Source organism: Acartia tonsa, chromosome 7 (genome assembly GCF_053477335.1).
Source record: "Acartia tonsa isolate MP-2025a chromosome 7, ASM5347733v1, whole genome shotgun sequence".
Lineage (NCBI taxonomy): Eukaryota > Metazoa > Arthropoda > Copepoda > Calanoida > Acartiidae > Acartia > Acartia tonsa.
Genome location: NC_137266.1, coordinates 43,098,916 through 43,122,763, shown reverse-complemented (window position 1 = coordinate 43,122,763; position 23,848 = coordinate 43,098,916). Strand labels below are relative to the sequence as shown.

The 23,848-nt window shown below is 32.0% G+C and overlaps 1 protein-coding gene and 1 non-coding gene across 2 annotated transcripts in view; both read left to right on the top strand.

Moving 5' to 3' along the window:
- LOC145324330 (glycine receptor subunit alpha-4-like) overlaps nucleotides 1-9,933 on the top strand; it is a 111,020-nt gene extending 101,087 nt beyond the window's left edge. Inside the window, exons 19-20 of the mRNA XM_080166945.1 lie at nucleotides 1,507-1,606; nucleotides 9,492-9,933. Coding sequence (XP_080023071.1) covers nucleotides 1,507-1,604 — 98 coding nt within the window. The 3' untranslated portion in view covers nucleotides 1,605-1,606; nucleotides 9,492-9,933. The remainder of the gene's footprint in view (nucleotides 1-1,506; nucleotides 1,607-9,491) is intronic.
- On the top strand, nucleotides 2,385-2,613 carry LOC145325289 (small nucleolar RNA snR11). The gene has a single exon (XR_013881429.1). It is a non-coding gene; the product is annotated as a small nucleolar RNA snR11 (small nucleolar RNA).
- Nucleotides 9,934-23,848: the final 13,915 nt, after the last annotated feature.

The window sequence follows — 23,848 nt, the reverse complement described above, 5'->3', positions numbered from 1 at the left end:
TTTACCTTCTTGCTATTTATGTCGCACATCTGACATGATACATCTGCAGATGTGATAGCTATCCTATTTATTACAATTTCATGAATGGTATTAAAAAAGTTTGGAAAAATCCCCAAATATGCAATGGGGGAATATGTTTCACTCCCCCCCGTGAATATAACATTTTTTTACATTAAAAATAGAACAAAGGGCAATAGATTAGTGTACACCTCCAATTCTGGCAAGCAAAAATATTCATTTTAGAGATTAAAATTATTTTTAAAGTTTAGCATTTTTTAAAAAAAAACAAACAATATAAAGTCGATTTGCCTACTAGAGAGAGAACGAGTTTGTAAGTCTTTTGGTAATAGTATATTTTTCAGTAATATTAAAGAAATTGAAAATTTATGAACAAATTTATGCCTTTGAAGCAAAATAATAATTTATAAACTTTTCCCCTTAATTTGACGAACCCCAAACTGTCCCACTTTGAGAAAGACGATTCCAGTGACGTCATATACGTTTAGGGAAGGGGGGAAGAAAATCTCTTCCCTTTTCTCCCATCTCTTTTGAAGAGATTTTCTTCCCCTGTTCCCTTTTTCTTTCCCGAAACACATATGTGACGTCACTGGAATCGTCTTTCTTAAAGTGGGACAGTTTGGGGTTCGTCCTTAATTTTCTTAAAATATTTAAAGAAGAATTTGGTTTGTTATTACTGGGGGAGATTAATCTATTATCCAAAGTCTCATCCCTTCTACTTTTAAAGAGGGTGGGGGGGGGGAGGGAGAGTAAACTGACAGTAAAAAGAATATCAAAAGTTTTTTTTCTTAAAAGACGTTGCGCAAACTTCTTTTTCTATCACAATATGCTGATATATATGCTTCAATTGATTTATTTATAATGTTTGTACATAATATATATTGCTTTAAATATCATCCATTGTCTTATCCCTTAAGATCCCCGATTTTAGATATTTTTTTTATGAAAACTACGTTAGCTTCAAAACTAACTACACTCGATTGGTTGGTTCAAACTTGTTTATCATCATAAAAGGAACTGTAAATTATATTGGTACCCAAAGTTTCTCTCATTCATTGGCTTAAATACTTTGGGTACTCTAAATCTAAGGATCTTTATAGTGCCTATTAAAAAAAGGAGATAAATTTGAAAACTTTTGGCCGACGTCTATCTATCTATCTATCTATCTATCTATCTATCTATCTATCTATCTATCTATCTATCTATCTATCTATCTATCTATCTATCTATCTATCTATCTATCTATCTATCTATCTATCTATCTGTCTGTCTGTCTGTCTATCTATCTATCTATCTATCTATCTATCTATCTATCTATCTATCTATCTATCTATCTATCTATCTATCTATCTATCTATCTATCTATCTATCTATCTATCTATCTATCTATCTATCTATCTATCAATCTATTTATCTATCTATCTATCTATCTATCTATCTATCTATCTATCTATCTATCTATCTAATTATCTATCTATCTATCTCTAGTTGCTATGCCCATCCTATTCTTGTTGTTCAACATGGTGTACTGGGTGGCCTACGGCAGTCATCTTATCTTCGACATTGACGATGTCCTGGACTCGTAAAGGTAATCGTTATTTATCGCCTCGCCTCGCCTTAATAATTTGCCCCCAGAAAAAATTATATTTCACAAATAAAATTTTTTAGAGAAGTAACTATTAAAATCAACCCCTCAACCTAGTAGCAGATTTTTTTTACATATTTTCCCTTATTTTTGCAGTATAATACTTTGCTGTTACTTCTTAATAACAAATATGGTTGTTATCTACATGATGTAAAGAATGGTTTTGCTTTGAAAATAGACGTAATATATATAGATGATCTATCTGACCCCAAACTTAAAAAGGGATTTTTAGCAGACAAAAAACTTATTATTTTTTTTACTAAATAATTTTTAGAAAGCTAACTTTATCCCAAGAAATTAAATTCATAACTAACTTATTAATTGTTTTATCATATGCTTCACATTATACAATACAAGGAAAGACATTTTTACATGAAATAAGAAAAGCTTTATCCTAGGATATAGGACAATTTATCAGGGCCGTCCAAGCTTTTTATTTTGGGGGGGAATAAAATTTTTTTTAGGGGGGGGGGGTAATTCGTTTTTTTTGGGGGTAAAATGGCGCTCGAAGCCCGCCGCAAATTTTTTTTACCCCCCTCAAAATTTTTACCCCGGGGGTAAAATTTGCTTGGGGGGGGGGGTAATTACCCCCCCTGAAATCTGTTGGCAGGGGTAAATTTAGTTTACCCCCCCCAAAATTTACCCCCAGGGTAAAATTTTTTGGGGGGGGTAATTTAAATTTTATTAAATTTATAGTATTAAAAATGCGCGCGAAGCGCGCAAAAATTTTTTTTATTAGAAATTTTTTTATTTTTGGGGGGTATTTACCCCCAAAAAATTATTTTGGGGGGGTATTTACCCCCAAAAAATTATTTTGGGGGGGGGTAAATACCCCCTCCTAAATGGTTGGGGGTGCCTACGGCACCCCCAGGGTAGGGGTAAATTTTAAATGAAAAATTTTTTTTTTTTGGAGGGGGGGGGGTAATCGCCCCATTACCCCCCCCCCCCCCCCTTGGACGTCTATGCAATTTATATCTGACTCATTATAGGAACTAAATGAAAAAATTATACACTTACGTACCAAAATCTGTAAAATGTTTCAACCAATGACATGTCTGGAATGTATGTACTTTGTCTGTTGTCCCATTGGCAGATTGAGAGGGTATGTCTTTAGAATATCTCTATTGCTTTGGATGAATTTTCAGGTCAAATAACATTAGAAGAACCCATAAATCTAAAATGGTTTCGATTTGAAATTGTTTTCATAATAGATTTTGGCAGTCAGACATTTTTTGTTTTCTTTTAAGTCTCAGACATTTTTATATGCCTTGAAAATCTCTTAGATTTTTTAAAAGCAAATGTTATGTGTATTTAGGTTTGGTAAGTTCTTCCATAAATGTTAGAATTGTCCCATCAATTTCCAATTTTAAAGGATGATTTCTGCAACAGTTAGGTACAACTTAGTAAGCATAGGGACTGTATAATTATTAAAAGATCATTTTTGACAACAATTTTGGCATGATATAATTATCTGATTTATCTGACTTTTAGAATAATGATTCCTAAGAACACAAAGTAAAATATTAAAAGCAAAACATCGCTATATTAATCCAGTAATAATGTTAGTATGTCCTTAGACAGTAATCTGAATTTTTGCAATATTGCAACAAATTTATTTAAAATTTGGTTAAACTTTTAAATTATATATCCTGCTTATTAAGTTCTCATCAGGGTCGGTCCGTCTGTAACTTTTTTTTACCCAGGGCTAGATGAGGTGAGAGGGGGGGGGGGATAAACATTCCAATTGGGGGAAGGGGGGCGTTGAGGGGTTAAAACACACATTTTGGTGTATAAAAAGTAAAAAATCCACACGATTTGCAAAAAATAAGATGCCAAATATTACGTCATCGATGTATGTAGATATTCTTAACCTTTTGGGTTTTAGTAATGTGGGAGGGTGGAGGGGAGTGGAAGAGGCTAAATTTGGTTGGAAGATTTTTTTTTCTCAAGAATTTTGTTTAAGAAAAGAATGCACTGACTGTCAATCAATCAACAACATCCACAGGCAGTTTCCCTTAAAGTGCCTATTTAATCACTGAATCCCCCCCCCTATTTTAAATGAGCTTAAAATAAGAGTGTGGGGGGGAGGGGTTCTGGTGTTGAAATAGTTGAAGTTTAGGTTATTTTAAGTAGGGTAGAAGAAGGTGTTTGCTAGAAGAAAAACTTCCCACCATATTATCCTAAATTTATTTTTAAAATAAATTAAGGGGGGGTGGGGTTGGGGTCTGTGTGCGCTAGCCATTTTGAGGTAAAGTACACTTCAAGATTTGGCCTTTCTATGCCCCGACCAATGGGAAGCCTACCTATCAAACCGTTGTGTTGTTTTTATGTCAACACATTGGACTGAAGTCAAATTGATATTGTGTCAGTAGTGACAACTTTTTTAGCGACTTTTATCAATCAGGGATATCAAGTGATAAGATAATGGGCGATAAATCAACGCTCTAGTTTCAAAATATCGGCTGTAATATTTGAAAACGGCTAGTTTGAAGCAACCGTTTAAGGTTAAATAGATTATCAAAAGTTTTTAGGCCAACTGAGGAGATAACGTGTTTATAAATGAATATTATTTAATTTTACTTTTACTATTAACAAATCTTAATTCGTTGGTTTCAAGCTAATTTTTCAAAAGAGGAATATTATCAATTTATTTATTGTCCATTGTCTTATCCCTTAGGATCCCTGTTTTACTGTATGCATTTCATTTTACATTGTCTTAGTCGCGCTACATATGGACATAATTATCCGTGTTATATATATTTTAACTTTTAATATTCGGGGATTTTTTTCCCTAAAAGAATAAAGCAGTATTTGTTAAAAGAATGCAAAATACACTAGAAAAGTGGCTATATTTTCACCCTTTTTTTGACGCGAAGCATTTTTTTATATATATTTTGTATGTCAGTTTGTTAATAGAGTGTATGTCCGTCTACTTTACAGATTTTTTTAATCTAATGATTTTTAAAAGCTTTCTTAAACGGTTTAAGTAAAGATAGAAAATACATTTAAACATAAAATCTATAATCTATATAGCCTAATTCAGTGGTGATTTCTCAATTTGGTGCTTATCAAACACTAAAATCCCCCTACTATTAAAAAATGGCGAGGGTTAATTTGCCATTACAACTTATTTCTGCAGGGCTATCCAGTACCCTAAATAACTTAACCTGACCTGACCTATAGTCATAAACAAAGTAAAAAAATTCCCCCCTTATTTCATATTTGCAAGGCACTTTGAGGAAAATTTTCAAATCATTCTGCATCTGGATATTTTTATTCTTGTTTTGATAAAAACGAATTCTTTGTTTGTCTAAGTATTTGCCTCTGAAAATACGAAAAAGGGGGAAAATTGCATATCACCCTGTCGGTAAAAATGATTCAGTGGGTCAAAGATTTTAACCTCAAACCTCAATGACAACGAGCATTATAGAGTCTCTTTGCAACAAACAATTTTCGAAGCGCTGGAAAGTGTCATGTGTGACGTCATAAAAATACGTCTAAATCCATCTTTTTTTTAGTTGTTTCCTTTCCCACTTCTCCTTTTATCCCTCTTTTTTAGACGTATTTTTATGACGTCACACATAACACTTTCCAGCGAATCACAGTTGTGAAATAAAAATATATTTGTTTCTGACAGAATTTTCATCTTAATTACTTTTTAAAAAATACTTGAAATCTCTAATTAAATTTTAATTAATTGTCAAGATGCCATTAATGTCAATTTATAAAGAATGTAGTTTTTTAGTAGCGAAGCTACTCTATAATTCACTTTGTCTGTCTCTCCGTCCGTAACGCTATGGTTGAAATGCGATTTTCTCGGCTGCTTTTAAAGTTAGACAGCTAATATTTTTAGTGAAGATTTTAAAGACAGATGCGCATCTTATCTATACATTGTTTTGTCCGTCTGTCTGTCGGGCATGCTTCACAAGATGTAAACATTACTTTTTAAAGGTTTCGTGAGTTTCTTGGAGTTTTTTCTCTCTCTCTCTTTTCGTTTTTATGAGAACTGAATATCAATCCATGTTTTTTGTGTGCTTTCCTACTTTGGATGTTGTCATCCTTGTTTCATTTTATCTTATATAAAAGTCAGCTATATATAGTTCAATTACTTTGCTCGGAGAAATTATATCATCCAAAAATTTTGTCTCTTATGGAATTGATTCTATGAAAGATATATCCGTCTGCTAGATCATCTAGGGTAATAAATCTATCATTATCTAAATACTTTTGGGTGGATTACAATCAATAAATAATCTTAAATCCATTTTTGCTGTATTTTAATTAATGCATCTTTTTAGAGCTTTATTAGACATTACACAAATGGCAAAGATAATAATTTTAAAATTTTGAATTTGTAAGTTGTATACTCTGTTTATATCCTACGAGGCATTTTCATAATAATGATTGATTGACGGAAGACGACAGGTCTAAAAAATGTCGAAAAAACGCGTCATTCTGGACTCAAAAACCCATCTCTGGTTTAGACTTCAAGCTTTTTAAAAAATTGTTAAATGTTGATATCCTCCAGCATTGTTTGTATTTATTTGTTGGGTTTGGAATTTGTTTCTTGACTAATGTAAAAGTTTAATTCAGTTCACGGATAGAGACAGATAGACAATGTGCACTGCAGGTTTATATCAATTTTCCAGTATGGCTGGAAACAGGTTCTTAGCTATAGACGTCCAAGTATAAAGGAAAATTTGACTATCCCTCTCAAACTTTTGAAAATAAAATTAGAAAATAGAGGGGGCAAGGGTTGAATAATTGTATGGACCTATAAAAAGAACCCCATAACACAATTCTATCGGTCTTTAGATTTGGCAGCTTATGCTTACAAATGACCGAGTTTTATACAGTAAAATTTTTAGAAACAATGCCCAAAATATAAAATTTATTATGTATTAGCATTAAAAGAAAAATACATCTGCAAACTTTTAGGCCCCTGGAAAAGGGGGGCAGGTAGTTATCTGTTATACATCTATAATATTGATATATTACTTTGAAACCCCTCATGTTACACCCTTAAAAATCAAAATAAAACTTTTCTAGTATGGATTCAAAACCGATTAATATCTGGCGGATTAAAACCAGTTATGTCATCTTAATACAGACAATTTTCCACAAATACTAAAATGAAGACTTTGAAAATAGTTGTCCTCCCTGAATATTGTTGTCACCTTGCCCTCCCTAAAAATAGTTGTCCTCTCTCGCCCTAAAAATTATTGTTCTCCCCCTCCCTCAAAATTGTTGTCTTCTCTCTCCCTGAAAATTGTTGTCCTCTCCCTCCCTGAAAATTGTTGTCCTCTCTCTCCCTGAAAATTGTTGTCCTCTCTCTCTCTGAAAATAGTTGTCCTCTCTCTCCCTGAAAATTGTTGTCCTCTCCCTCCCTGAAAATTGTTGTCCTCTCTCTCCCTGAAAATTGTTGTCCTCTCTCTCTCTGAAAATAGTTGTCCTCTCTCTCCCTGAAAATTGTTGTCCTCTCTCTCTCTGAAAATAGTTGTCCTCTCTCTCCCTGAAAATTGTTGTCCTCTCTCTCTCTGAAAATAGTTGTCCTCTCTCTCCCTGAAAATTGTTGTCCTTTCCCTTCCTGAAAATTGTTGTCCTCTCCCTTCCTGAAAATAGTTGTCCTCTCCCTTCCTGAAAATAGTTGTCCTCTCCCTCCCTGAAAATAGTTGTCCTCTCTCTCCCTGAAAATAGTTGTCCTCTCCCTTCCTGAAAATAGTTGTCCTCTCCCTCCCTGAAAATTGTTGTTCTTTCTCTCCTTGAAAAGTATTGTTCTCTCCCTCCCAGAAAATCATTGTTCTCTCACTCACTGAAAATTGTTGTTCTCTCCCTCCCTGAAAATTATTGTTCTCTCTCTCACTGAAAATTGTTGTTCTCTCCCTCCCTGAAAATTATTGTTCTCTCTCTCACTTAAAATTGTTGTTCTCTCCCTCCCTGAAAATTGAAAATTATTGTTCTCTCTCTCACTGAAAATTGTTGTTCTCTTCCTCCCTAAAAATTATTGTTCTCTCTCTCACTAAAAATTGTTGTCCTCTCCCTCCCTGAAAATTGTTGTCCTCTCCCTCCCGAAAAATGTTTTCCTCCCTTGAAAAGTTCTAAAGTTGTTTGGAAAACTGTTATTTTGACACAGACTCAACAATTAATTTCTCTTAGGGTGTTCTTGCAAAACTGTTGAAGAAAACAGAAAAAAACAGCCAAAGTTACAATTACATATTAAAAACATTATTCAAGTTATTTATAAATTGTAAATAAATATGTACCTCGTTGTCCTAGGAATCATTGCTCCAAAAATCAGATGTATAGGATAATTATAATACAAAAGAATTGTAGTTTAAATTGCCATAATTAAAATGGACGTGTGAACTTACTGGTAACGATTTGCTATTCTTTCTAAATCATACCTCATTGTTACAGGAATCAATATCCAAAGTTAATAATCTGTAGGACAATTATAACATGCCTAAATTAACAAATAGAGCTAACCGTTATGTACATACGTACAAACCCTAGTTATAAAAATGCTTCCTTTTGAAAATTAGGTGGTTATTCATGAAAAAATTTAGTTTATATTTATTAAATTGAGATTGAGGGAAAATATTAGTCCGTAATGAAATCACTTGATATTATACATAAATATTTTTGTACGAACACAAAACAATTAATTTTTCCCAGGGATATAGGTATAGATAAATTACTCACTTTTAGGAAAATTATTTATTATAAAAACAACCTTCAAATAGATCCCATGATAGTTTAAGGCTATTTTTGCACAACCCTTCCTCATCAAAAACAGAGCTTTTAGATGTATGGGCACTGCCACAACTTCTTTAAAATTTAATTGCTTAGTTATTTTAAACTTTATTGTCTGCTGGTGTTATAATTTAATTATGAGTAGCTTTATCTGCTATACAAAATAGTAAATAACGGCATTTATGTGCTCTCTCCCAAAACCTTAAAAATCAGCAACAATAACAAAAGTTGCATCAACCTTTTCCCTACAAAAAGCCAGTACAACAAAACATTGCATTTCATATCTATTGACCTATCCCTCTGTCTCTATTTTTCTACAATGCTGCAACTTCTATAAATCATTTTTTCAATAAAAAAAAAAGTAATATACCAACCAGATTCTTTTCCCTCTTAAAAATTTCATTTTTCAAAATTATAGCAAGTTAAACTTCTCTGTAGTTTACTTCTAAACATGGTATTCTTATCTATAATACAAAGTAGAACGATGTCTGTCTGTTTGTTTGTCTGTCTGTCTGTCTGTTTGTTTGTAGCGAAAGATCTCGCTAACCGCTGAACTGATCAGGTTCTCCTTTATAGGGTAGCTTCTCGTAGGTCCCGGGAAGGTTTATAACTATTTTCTTGGGGGGTAAGAACACCCCAAACCCCCCCCTCAAAAAAATATTTTCTTTTTAAAACTAAAATTAAAATATTGTGGTCGACTTCCCCCTCCCTCCCCCCCCCCCAAATTTTTTAAAAACATTTTCCTTTAAATCTAAAATACGAAAAATTGGTTTGATCAAACCTCTTGGGGCAAAGCCCCTAGAGGCTAGGGGCGAGCCGCTAGTTTCTTTATAAAATACTAGTAGCCTTGCACCCAGAAGCCTCTAGGGGTACTTACGAGAAAAAGAACAGAAATTCGACACTCCAATTTCAATTTTAAAAAAGAAAAGTTAAAGGGCCTGTGGAAGTGAGGGGTTTTGTGCTCGCTACAAACTTTAAGGGAAAGGACTGATTAGACCCTGTACCAGCCAGCAATTTAACTGAAAACTCTCTTTAAAAAAGTTCTTCATAATTCTTAATATTTATTCTATTTCAGAAATTGAATGACGCACAGTTATGACAAAAAAAAGAAGAACAAAAAAACGAACTTTCAACCAAACTCTTCAGTAAAAACGCTATTATAAAAAATGTAATATTTTTTTCTTTTGTTATTAAAGAAGAAGCTACTATATAATTATTCTGTCTGTACAATGGCAAAACTACAAATTTTGACAGAATAATTTTTAAATCTATTCCCGTAGGTGCAATATTACGAAAATGCGATACCTTATTTTGTGGTATTTCAAACGAAAATTTATTATTTACAGTATAAAAAATCATACTGTAATTCATACATTATCGTTTAAAATACGATAAAACGGAATTAATGTTTTTGTGGTAAAAATATTTAAATTTTCAAATTTTTGCTGCGCTACTTATGTATATTTTTTCATTTATTTTGTTAATGAATGAAAGATTTTAAGTACTATTATATTGTTTGGAACTCCTCTTAAATTTTATATTATGCAAAGGGATGGGTAGGAACATTGAAGTTTAAATTACACTGGTATCCAAAGTTGTAAATGCTCATTTTCTTATTCGTTAGCTCAACAACTTTGGGGACTTTTTTGAATTGTGGTTGGTTGGCTCCTAAAGAGTAGTGTCCAAACTTTTCAACCAACAATTTTAATCTACAGAAGATATATTTTTTTGGGAGGGATGGGGGGTTGTAGATCAATATATTGTCCATTGTCTTATCACTTAAGATCTCTGATATTTATTTTTTTATTCTTTAATTCACGCATGTTTGATTTTAACAAAGCATCTAACATAATCTATACTTTTACAGGAAGATGATTAAAGTCCTCCACAGATTATGACGTCATACAATAGAATAGCCAATGAGAGGCCAACATAAATTTTACCATTGGTCAATTACAGTGTATGCTGGCCTCTCATTGGCTATACTGCAGTATGACGTCATAATCTGTAGAGGGACTTTAATCATCTTCCTTTTACAGGGATAAGACATTGTTATATAACGTACACCTCCAATTACGATAGACAATATTACCCTTTTATTATCATTTCCAAAGTAATTGGAGGAAAAGTGTGAACACTGTTAGTTTGTACCAATCTATCAAGATGTCATAAAAGTGTCCAAAGTTTTGGAGAACACAGATATGTAGGTTTTGTAAAACTTTGGGCACAAGTATAATATTTTTCCTTCCTTGGGATGGAGGGGATATTGGACAGTAAATTATACTGGTCCCCAAAGTTTTATAAACACTATACCTCATTTGTGAACCTAGTAAAAGTGTCGGACTCTGATTATGACGTAAAAAAAATTAGCTAATGAGAGGCCAGTATACACTGTAAATGACCAATAGTAAAATTTATAGTTGCCTCTTATTGGCTTATTTTTTTTACGTCATAATCAGAGTCCGACTTTTTTACTAGGTTCCTCATTTATAAGTTTCAAAACTTCAAGGACTTTTCCAGTATGGACAGTGTATTACTGACAATTTACAAGAATATTAAAATAAAAATTATAAATAATACTAGTCTTGTTAGCCTCTTGGATCTTATATTTTTTATTTATTTCCGCGGAGAGGTGTCTATAATACGATGCTATAAATAAATATTAATAAATCTTGATTTGGTTAAAAAAAATTTTCCACCAATGATATTAAGCAACAGAATTGCTATCAATTTTGTTTATCATAATTAAGGTTGAACATCAATTTTACGTTCATTGTCTTACCTGGTAATCTTCCTGGGTAAAACATTGCACTGGTCGCCGGAAGGGAAAAGCAGTTTTTTGAAACAGGCTCTCTGGGATTATTACAGATTCTGATATATACATATATAGACTAATGAAAAATGCAAAAAACGAAATCAAAAGCGTTCCTTCTTGGGAGAAAATCCGAGAAAAAGATTTTAGCTGTTTTTAACCTAAAATTCACATTGTAAAGCCTGCAAAGAAATATACAGACATTTTAAACATGTCACTGCTCAACACCTAGAAGTGGTAGAAAAATGCTATGCATACCATTGAAAAGCTCATAACCTCTAGTTTTTATATTGGTTTATAACGTTTTTGTACTATTATTATTTTTTGAGCTATCCTCTGAAGTATACACAAGTTTTAAAAATGCAGTTTTTTCATGAATTTTAAGTTTGATACTTGTTACACAAACCTTTTTAAAATTGTATTGCTTAGCACCTAGGAGTTATATAATTATTTTATATAGGTATATTTATATATTTTGGGTGCATTCAATTTTAGCTTAATTAAAAATAGTCTTTGAAATGTGTAAAGTTTGTAGTAAGAACCAAGGAGGGAGGGAGGGAGAGTTTATACACTTTTTGGCAATGAAATTCAGTATAAAATTTTTGCTCCGGATGTTTTTGGTATGTTGTTATAGATATTAACATGATTCTTTTTGTAAGATCTCTTATATGATTCAATCTACCAGAATAAATATTGAAAATTGAATTTTGGCACTATACTTCTAGGGGCTAGTGGTGTAAAACAGCTCCAAAACACTAACATCTAAGGTCTAAACTTATTTTTAGAGATATCAAACTAATTTTTTGTAATCTTTGTTTTGCATAATTAAGCTAAGTAGTTACTAAAGATTTCATTTTGCCACTTTCCTTCTTGGTACTAGTGGGTTTTAACACCCCCCAAAACCAAATATTATAAGTTATGAGCCTATCAAGATGATTTTTTCAATTTAAAATTTATTCTTATAACTGAGATACATAGCCACTAAAGATTTTGCCCTGGCTGTTGTTATAGTTATCAAATGATTCTTTTTTTAAAATTTTCTTATATGATTTGATCTACCTGTAAAACTTTAAAAATTTTGTTTTCGGCACTTTCCTTCTAGGGGCTTGTGGGGTAAAAAGCCAATAAAACACTAAAATTATAAGCTATGAGATTATTTTAAAAGATATCAAGCTAATATTTCTAATGTAAACATTTTTCACATAATTGAACTAAGTAGCTATTACAGATTTCAACATCCCCCAATTACAAATATTATGAGTTCTGAGCTTATTCTCAAAGATAAAATGTTGAACTTTAATGAATGATTATTTAGTTCAGTTACTTAACAAAATCAGCCCAATATTTTTTTAAAAAGCCCAGAACTTAAAGTTTTAGTAGTTTTTGGGGCAGTTTCACCACACTAGCCCCTAGAAAGATTAGTGGCTATGTATCTCAATTATGTGAATAAATTTTAAATTAAAAAAATCATCTTGATATCTTTAAAAATAGGCCTATAACTTGTAATTTTAGTGTTTTGGAGGCTGTTATAAACTGCTAGCCCCAAGAAGGAAAGTGCTAAAATGAAATCTTTAGTGGCTACTTAGCTCAAATATGCAAAAAAAAAATTTACATTCAACAAATTAGCTTGATATTTCTAAAAATAAGTTCAGACCTTAGATGTTAGTGTTTTGGAGCTGTTTTACCCCACTAGCCCCTAAAAAGATAGTGCCAAAATTTAATCTTAAATATTTTTACTGGTAGATTTAATCATATAAGAGATCTTACAAAGAGAATCAGGTAAATAACTATAACAAAAAACCCAAAAACATCCAAAGCAAAATTTTATACTGAATTTCATTGCCTATAAATGTATAAACTCCCCCCCTCCCTTCTTAGCTCTTACTACAATGTCAAACCACACACATTTCAAAGACTATTTTTAATTTTTAAGTGTCAAACTTAAAATTCAAGAAAAAACTGCATTTATTAAACTTGTGTATACTTCAGAGGATAGCTCAAAAAATAATAATAGTACAAAAATGTTATATACTAATATGGAAACTAGAGGTTATAAGCTTTCTAATGGTATGCGTAGCATTTTTCTACCACTTCTAGGTGCTGATCAATGACATGTTTAAAATGTCTGTATATTTCTATGGAGGCTTGCCAATGTGAATTTTAGGTTAAAAATAGCTAAAATCTTTTTCCCGGATTTTCTCCCAAGAAGGAACGCTTTTGATTTCGTTTTTTGCATTTTTCATTAGTCTATATATGTATATATCAGAATCTGTAATAATCTCAGAGAGCCTGTTTCAAAAAACTGCTTTTTCCTTCCGGCGACTAGTGATTGAGAGTACAAATCAAATTAAAGAGTAGCTGCACTAATTATATTATTGATATGAAAAGGTTGACAAATCCAATATAATATATTTGTATTCATATCTACTCTATACACTCAATTATCTACAGGGATCGTAGGGGATAAGACATTTGACGAGAAATTAATTTACATTCCCAATGATGATTAAACAAATTTACCCCTTCTTTTTTAAATTATATTTATTGATTTAAATTTAAACATTAATTTTCTATTTTCAGTAAAAATTACCGAAAGTTTTAAGTGTAAACATTTAACTTTAGGAACTAGTATGGATAAATAGTCCAATGTTCCCCAATTTCAAAAACAAAAATGCTGTAGTTTAAAGGTTGTGGTAGAAAATCTAGACAATTGCTAGATTGAATCAACCAATAATGATTTAATAAAAGTCCTCAATTTTTTTACATTATTGACTGAGAGAAGGTTTTTATAGAACTTTGGGGACCAGGATATTTTCCAATCCAATGACCCCTTTCCTTCCTAAATATATTACTACTTATCTAACTTTGTGTATGATTATAATCTTCTATCTTTAGAATGATAAAGTTATTAAGAGAACAAGAATGACAACATTATAATTACAAGAAATATACTCGCTTAAATCATAAAAACAGCTGTTTTTAGTAGCGAAGCTACTCTATTTTACCATTTCGACCGTAGCAATAAAAACGGACATACAGACAAAATGAGTTGTAGAGCGGAATCACCACCAAAAATTCCAGCGTCTATATTAAAAACAAGCCTTTTAAATCCTAGGCGTACAAGGGTAGGAAGACTAAAGGGGTGTTTACCCCCATAAACATTTAAAACCCCTTATTTAAGATTGATGGGCAATTCTTTCAATATATTAACAAAGAATATTATAATCAATTTATCAAAAAACTTTTTTTTGTTTATTGTATACTTTTGATGCTTTCGAATTATGTAAAATTTTCAGGCATCTAAAGAGATAAGACAATGAATTATAGAATAGGATAATCACCATTTAAAAAAAAATTACCCAAAGTCATTAATTAAAAAAAGAGCGAGCGTGGTTAAAAACTTTGGGTACTAGTGTAATTTACAGCCCAATGTCCGCACCCTGAGATTGCAAACCTTTTACTAAATTAAAATGTATTTATGTTTCTTTTTTTTCTCGAAAAAACATGTGTAAAAATGTACTGTGGAAAGGAACTTGCACGATTTAAATTAAAACATATTACGTCCGTTCGTCTGTCCCTCAAGATCCCTTAAAATCCAGCTGATTTTCAGAGGATATACCAAATTTTTATATTAAAAAAACCTCCAAATCAATTTACTTTTTTAAAACTAAAATTTAAATAGAGGGGTCAGGGGTTAAATAACTGTGTGCCCCTTCCCAAGGTTCCTGTGCTGACTTTCAATTGGGTCTTCGAAAACCAACCAATAGCGTCGGAAATATTACCACAGCCAAGTCGCTACAAAAAATCAGAAAGCTATTTGCTAGCAGACCAAAAAGGTCCCCAACAGGGGGATCCAGGTAGTTGTCTGGTTATACATCTACATATACAATAGATTTATTGTTTGACCCCCCCCCCCCCCACCTTTTTTAATATCTATTCTAGAAGCCTCTATGGGTGTATCAGTAATATTCAAATTGTTTAAAATCTAACCCTATCCCCCCCCACCCTCATAAACCATTAGCATAATTGAAAATTGTATATTTAAAGTGAAGGGGAAAGTCAATATTATAGGTCAATTCTTAAAAGGATAAATTTTAGATTTAAAAATGGATTTACTTTGATTTTACACCAGATTATCATGTTCTCTAATGAAGTGAAACTTGTAGCTGGCTTAAGTAATGATCCCCTCCCCTCACCTCCTTTACTCCATCCCATCACATCCGACTGGTTAAAAGAACTGACCAATAAATAACAGGGGAAATAGCAACCTAAATTTACAACAATATTTCCCCTGTCATAATATCCAAGTATATTCTACATCCATTGATGTAAAATAAATGAATATAATATTTTTTTATTCTGGGGCGATTTCACATGGGAGAGTTAATCTAACCCCTTAATTTTTTTGCATGAATTTAAAAACATTTTTAAGAAACGAACTTTATTATGAACGAAAATAATTTGTCAATTTCACTTTCGTACAAAATACTTTGTAGATATTCATGATTCTAGCGGAAAAACTGTTTTATCATAGAGATAGCGAGGGGTCAATAGGTGTTTTTTTACACTTGTCCCCAAAGTTTTATAATAACATTTTCTTATTTGTTTGTATCACAAATTCATGGACTTTTTCTGAATTTTGATTGGTAGGTTTATTAAGTTGAGTGTTTAAACGTTTCAACCACTAATTTTAATTTACAGAAGAGGTAATTTTGTGTGTCATTATTGGGGATGTACATCAAATAGTGTATGTCCGTACGTCCATTAATCTGACTCCTTGTATAACACTGTATAAAAAGTTACTGTTCTTTTCTAACTTAAAAGATCACATGCTTATTTTGTTTTTGTTTTTTACGTATAAAAAATCTTTAAGTATTTTTTTCTTTCTTAAAAGAATAATATTTTCTTTTATATGTTTAAGAGGTGTTTGAAACTAATTATAAAATTCTACCTTATTGTCAGAAATATATATTATTAAAATTGTTTCATGAAGTGTGAATCTTAGATAATTTTGAAGTAAAATAAAATTATTATATGTATTGTAATATATCAGTTTCAATTACATAAAATTTAGTTTTAAGCTTTATTATTTTTATTAAACATTCAAAAAAAGCAAGCCTAGTTTAAACAATGTACTATTAAAAAACATATGAAATATGCTTCAAGTAGTTTTTATGTCATTCAAAATATGGAATTTATTAAGTTAACTAACTACTTTTTAGAAGAGGGGGGGGGGGGAATAGTTGTATTTTTCTAGGGGCGATATCACTTGGGACGGTTAAGTTACCCTACCCCAAATTCGTTAAAAGAAAAATGTTTCAGTTATGCCTGCCATACTAGGCATTACAATAAAATTAAATGTCATATTTTTTTTTTATTGATAAAAATATTTACCTATATTTCAGTCAAAATTATTATAAATATACTTTTAAAAGCACTAAAAAGAAATGCAAAACTAGCATTATCAAGCGACTAAAATATTTAAAATGCAACGCTGAAATTCTTTTAAGTACAAAAAATAACTTTAAAAACTGGTCATGCAGTGCATTTTGGGTATTTTTTTAGTTGCTGATCAATTCTAATTTCTTATATATAATTAATTTGATTTTAGTTTAGTTAAATCTCATGTTCTTGATAAATTTTTTGTTGTATGAATTATTGCATCAAATCACTCTATATAAATAGGTATATATACTTGGGTGGGTCGATTTTGGATTAGAAATGTGCTACAAACATCTACTGTTAAGATATTTCACAAGAAACTCCCCAGAAAAGAAAGAAAACATTAATATCGTCCCATATATTTTAAAAGTAAAAAAAATATTTTTTTTATTTGTGTGATGTTTAAAAAAATCATAGAAAATCGACCCACCCTAATGTATACCAAGATAACTTTGCCTAAAAAGTGAAATAAGTATACTTATTTATTAAATTGGCATACATATTCAATAAATATGACAGACTATTATTAAAAGCGAAGCTTTTCTATAATTAGGGTCGGTCCGTCCGTACGTCCGTAACGGATAGCTTTTTTCGTTAATTTAGGCATGTTAGAATTGTCCTATCGATTTCAAATTTTGCATGGTGATTCCTTTAATAGTTAGGTACGATTTAAAAAGCGTAGCAACTCAATAATCATTACCAAAATGTCCGTACGTCCATTTTAAACATGTTGATTTTTTTACTTTTTTTAACAACAAATTTTTATGTGATCTAATCATCTGATTGATCTGATTTTTGGTATATTGATTCCTGGGACAACAAAGTATAATGTAATCAGCGAAGCAACTCTATAATCAAGTCCTAAAAATGTAAGTATGTCCATAAATATTATCCTGAATCAAACAGTTTTTCAACAAATTTACTTAAAATTTAGCTTTCACTCTTATACATTTATATTATGATTATTTAGTTCTGACACTATACAAGTGTTAATGTCCGTTTGTCCTACCGTTTCAGTGCTTCGATTTTATGTATGTTGCCATCCTTGATTACATATAAGTATACTTATTTCTTGAATAGGTATTCCCAAATGAAAAATATCTTTGTAATTGTAAAAGCTGAACAAAAACTGAATTTTTTTCTAAAAGTGTGAATGTATATAAAAAACTGGCTGAAATCATTAAAATAGGCTTTCAACTAGCAGTCTTATAATACATGAGAATAAAAAACTTTGAATTTTCTAATATTAATAAGAATCTACTCTTTAGCAAAGGCCTGTCTGTTAGTCCGTCTTTGTTGCTTACTCAAATAAGATTTTACTTCTGGAAGCAGCTTATAGTGCCTAATAAGAAATGACGTCATACAATACAAACGACCAATGAGAGACCAGTATACATTGTAATTGGCCAATGGTAAATTGCCTACTTGCCTATTATTGGTCATTTGTATTTTATGACATATTTTTTTACAAGGCTATATAAACGGCTTCTTAGATTTTTTGTTAAATGCTAAGTTAAAGTCAAAACTACAAACAGTATGACAAGATATTTATAATTGTAAAACAGTTTTTGTGATCTTAATGAACATTTTGCGCAGGTACACTTTTATTAGGATCTGTATATACGCGTTTCGTGACCTTCTTTATTGACGGTTTTCCAAAATTTTATGAGAATCACATTATTTTTTTTTGTTTTTATTTAAACGGTCTTTGCCTTGTTATTACATAAAACTTAGGCAATGACAATTCTAAAATTTAAATTTTAACCTATTTTTGAATTCATATTATGATGATAATGAAAATGTATTCAGTTGGGAAAATGAAAACATACAGACTGTTATCGAACAGTTATTTATCGCATCGTTTTATAGACAGCTTTCCGCGGATATGAAAAAATACCTCCGAGGGGCAGAATACCCGGGGTAACAAAACTGTTATTAGTTTTATGATTTTTACTTAAATATTCGTAGAAAATTGTCTGTAATACGATGCTATACATGATTTTTCAGTATGACTAAGGACCGGTACTAATCCAGCTGATATGAATTGGTTTCAAAGCCATACTGGAAATAATTCTATCGTCCCAACTATTAAAAAGTATACATAAAATCATAAATCATTCTGATATGAATAAACCTTTTAGATAAGCCAGAGCGACAAGGATAGGACAATTGTTATCAAAATTTAATACCCCCCAATAAAGTCTTTTGTAGTGAGTAAATATTATTTGGGTGTAAAAAGGTTATAGATTTTATCTCCCCCCCCCCCTCCTCAAACTTTTTAAAACAATATAGTATAAAATCCTATTATATAAAGTAGTAAGGATTTTTGTCTGTACCTAGATATTTCGATAAAAGCTGAACAGATTGAGTTCTCTTTTTTATGGAAACTTCCTATAGGTCCCTGGATGGTTTTAAGCTATTAAATTTTTATAAGGCTATATTCCTACTTTCCTTACACCCCTAGTAGGCGCTAGTATATGTACACACCAATTAATTATAGAGTATCTGCGCTACATAAAATATAATATTTCTAAATATTAGAAAATTCAAAGTTTACATAAAAAACTGTACTATGATATTGTAAAAAATAACTAAAATCAGTTCAGATATACAAAATTAAGCAATTTTTATGTAACCTTTATGGCTATTAACGGCAGGTCGTATAACAAGGAATCTTAAGGGATAAACAATGGACAAAAAAAATTGATATATCCCCCAATTATCGCGTACAAAATTACCCCTGCATTAGATTGAAATCAATGGTTAAAATGTTTGGTCAGTGATACTGCTAGTTTTTCCCAAACCATAAAGTTCTAATAAAAGGACCCAAGGTTTTTGTGCCAATGAATGATTGAATTATTGATACAACTTTGGGTACGAGTATAATTTACAGTCCAATGTCTCTTACCTCGCTGGAATAGTCGTTTCATTGCCAGTAGCCAATAAACCACTTAAAAAAATGATTGATAATCCCTCATTTTTATGACGTCACAAGTCTGATTTTAAAAAACACTTTGTACAGATACCAATAAAGTTACAGAAATTTTTTCTTATTTCGTATATCATATCTGATTTAAAAAACTGAATGATTAAATATAAAAACTATATGTAGTATTGTTTATCAAATACAAACATTAAATAATATATATTTACTGTATAAAAATAAAATAAATATTATAAGAATTTTCTTTTTAAAAGCGAAGCTTTTCTATAATTAGAGTCGATTCGTCCGTCCATCCGTCCGTAACGGTTAGCTCTTTTCGTTAATTAGGACAGGTTAGAATTGTCCTATCGTTTTCAGACTTAGCATGGTGATTCCTAAAACAGTTGGATAAGATTGAGAAAGCGTAACAACTCTCTAATCATTATCAGAATGTCCTTACGTCCATTTATAATATGTTGATTTTTAACTTGTTTTGACAACAAATTTTCATGTGATGTCCTATTATCCTATTCATCTGATTTTGGGAATACTGATTCCTAGGACAACAAAGTAATAAGTTAAAAGCGAAATACATTAATTTACATTGTCCTTCCTTTTAAAAAGCGATGCTTTTCTATAATTAGGGTCGGTCCGACCGTACACGGTACGTCCCTCCGTCCGTACGTCCGTCCGTCCGTAACGGGTAGCTTTTTTCGCTAATTTAGGCATGTTAGAATTGTCCTATTGGTTTCAAATTTTGCATGGTGATTCCTATAGTAGTTAGGTACGATTTAGAAAGCGTAGCAACTCTATAATCATTACCAGAATGTCCGTACGTCCATTTTAAACATGTTGATTTTTGTACTTTTTTACCAACAAATTTTTATGTGATCCGAATGATCTGATTTTTGGTATACTGATTCCTGGGACAACAAAGTACAATATTATAAGCGAAGCAACTCTATAATCAAGTCCTAAAAATGTAAGTATGTCCAATTTCCATAAACATTATTCTGTATCAAGCAGTTTTTCAACAATTTTATTTAAATTTTGCTTCGACATTTATACATTTATATTCTGATTATTCAGTTCTGACACTATACAAGTGTTAGTGTCCGTTAGTCCTACCGTTTCAGTGCTTGGCTTTTATGGATGTTGTCATCCTTGTTATTTTAGAGCTTCGTTTTCATGGGATGTTGTCATCCTTTTTTAGGGTCGGTCCTTCCGTAACGGATAGCTTTTTTCGCTAATTTAGGCATGTTAGAATTGTCCTATCGATTTCAAACTATGCCTGGTGATTCCTCTAGTAGTTAGATACGATTTCAAAAGCGTAGCAACTCTATAATCATCACCAAAATGTCCGTACGTTCATTTTAAACATGTTGATTTTTTTACTTTTTTAACAACAATTTTTTATGTGATCTAATTATCCGATTAATCTGATTTTTAGTATACTGATTCCTGGGACAATAAAGTACAATATTATAAGCGAAGCAACTCTATAATTAAGTCCTAAAAATGAAAGTATATCCATAAACATTATTAAATATCAAGCAGTTTTTCAACAAATTTACTTACAATTTTGCATCGACTCTTAGTCATTTATATTCTGATTATTCAGTTCTGACACTATACAAGTGTTAATGTTTGTTTGTCCTACCGTTTCAGCGCTTCGCTTTTATGGATGTTGTAATCCTTGTTTTAAAGCGAAGCTTTTTTACAATTAACAATTTTTTGACCATACGTTCGTTTAAACGAATATCATAGATTTTGGGAAGCGTAGCAACGTTATAACCAATGTCAGGCGGTCTGTATGTTCATCTAAACAGAAATATTTCATATTCAGGATCTGTAAGATTTAATTTGGATGCCCAAGGCATTCCCCATACTCTAACTATAACTTAAATACACTAACACATAGATAGACAGACAGACAGACACTCAGCCTAATAGTTGTTTAATTAAATTAAAGAGTTATATTTTGTTGCTTTCAAAGTTATTTAGTTCATTAAATAAATTGTTCAGAAATAGTTTGCAAAGATATGGGACATTCTAACAACCATGGATCTTTAGGGATAAGACAATGGAAGAGAAATTTTGATACATCTCGAAGACGAAGAAAGTCCCTAAAAAGCAGCATGTGACGTCATAAAAAACGAGGGATTATACATCTCTTTTTCAGTGGTTTTCTTTCCCACTCCTCTTCTCCTCATTCCTCATTTTTATGACGTAAGAATTTTTTTTGAGGGACTTTCTTCGTCTCCTACGTCTCCAATAAAGATAAATCAAATTACCCCTTCTATAGATTGAAAGTATTGGCTGAAAAGCTTGTACACTACTAGTTTGAAACAACCAATCAAAATTCAATAAAAGTACAGTCGAACCTAGTAAAAGTGTCTGACTCTGATTATGACGTAAAAAATATAGCCAATGAGGGGCCACTATAAATTTTAACATCGGTCAATTACAGTGTATACTGGCCTCTCATTGGTTATTTTTTTACGTCATAACTAGAGTCAGACTCTGTTACTTGGTTCGTACATACCCAAAGTTTTTAGGCCAATTCATAAGACAATATAATTTAAAAAGTTTGGGTAACACTGTAATTTATCAGGGAGTAAGGGCAATTAATTCAATATAAGAGTTAGCAAAGAAAGGGCATGAAATCCAGTTTAATCCAATAAATTTGTAGGAAATTTTAAAGAGATTGTTAATTGAATAATAGATTTCCATAGCGTCATGTAAAGTGAAATCACAACTTATTTTTGCTGAAATATATTGAGGTTTTTTGGTGTGATTTTTATATTAAAGATTATAGGACCCGGCCAGCTGCTAGCAAGAATATGACTGCCCCTTTTTATTCTGTTTATTTCCCCTTGCCCCTTGCCCCCACCTTCCTTCTCCCCGTCTGCTACATTCCAAACTAACACAACGAGTGTTTATTTCCCTTCCCCCCACTTCCCTTATCCCTTCTCCCTGTCTGCAATATTCAAAACATTCATAACGAGTAGCGGCATTCTATGCGCAAGTCCCCAAACTCAGTCAGAAACTGCTAAATTCTTACACATTCCCTTTAAGCCAGTCCCCAAAGTCTGAGACTACTAAAAATTGAATATTCGATCCATTGTCCCCTCCCTTACTCCCTGGTAATTTACAGTCCAATGTTCTGATCCTCCCTGACAGAGATGATGGACGTGAGCGTATTTGGCGCTTTCACTCGAAGTAGCTTGTTGAGCCCCATCCCCACTCGTCTTTCCCCTTATTTTGAAATAAATTGAAAATAAGAAGGAAGGGGTAGTTTTTCGTTTGTGTTTTTAAGGCCAGGTTAGATTAGGTTATATTGGGAGTGAATCAAGCAAATTTAGCTTGGTCAGAATAGTTGGAGAGAGGCGCCGTAGCTCAGTGGTAACGCACTGAGTTATGGTGGTGAGAGTTCGAATTCAAGTCCCCATGTGGCAACTCGAATTTCTCAGCCACAATTCATTCACGCAACTTCCACTTGGTTGTGTAAGAAGGGTAATAATTGGGTATTACTTTGGATACTCAATAGTCAAGTACATAATATCAGTGCAACCCTTACCCAAGCTCCTCTGTGGAGAGAGTCATTCATTACGGTGACTTAATTTGGGACACCTGCCATACTTGGGGAGGGTGAGGTAATAAAGAGTTGGTCAAGTACTTGTACTTGAGCTGGCCCTGGTGTTAGCATACAAAAGGCCTCGCAGAGGGGTTAAGCAAACCTAACCCCCCCCCCCCCCCCCCCCACGTATTTTTGATTTGTTTCAGGTAACCAAATCGATATTGGACAGAATACCTCGATTTAACTAAAAGGAAAGTAAAATATTATTTTTGTTAAAAGGCATAAAATGTTAATCACTTTACTTTATTTTTGTGGTTGAGTCTACTGACTTATCCCTCAAACCCTGATGGTATCCAAACTCTTTGTTTCGTCTATATTTAACTTTTATCAACTTTGTCTTTAAACTAAATTTGTATTTTCAAACTAACAGGGTTTCTTATTTTTGGATAATGCTAACAATTTTTTGTCTTGAATTTGGGTCTGTTTTTTCAACTTTACGCCCCCCTTGGATTCTTCAGAGTAGTGTAGACCTTCATTAAGATGTGTCTAGGGGTTGGACACCTACAGATGTGTATAAACCCCTATCATTTACCAGAGGGTGGAAGACCCATTTCATATTTAGGAAAGCCACCTAAAAAATATCATCCCTCAAAATTGCTTAATATTTTAACGGGA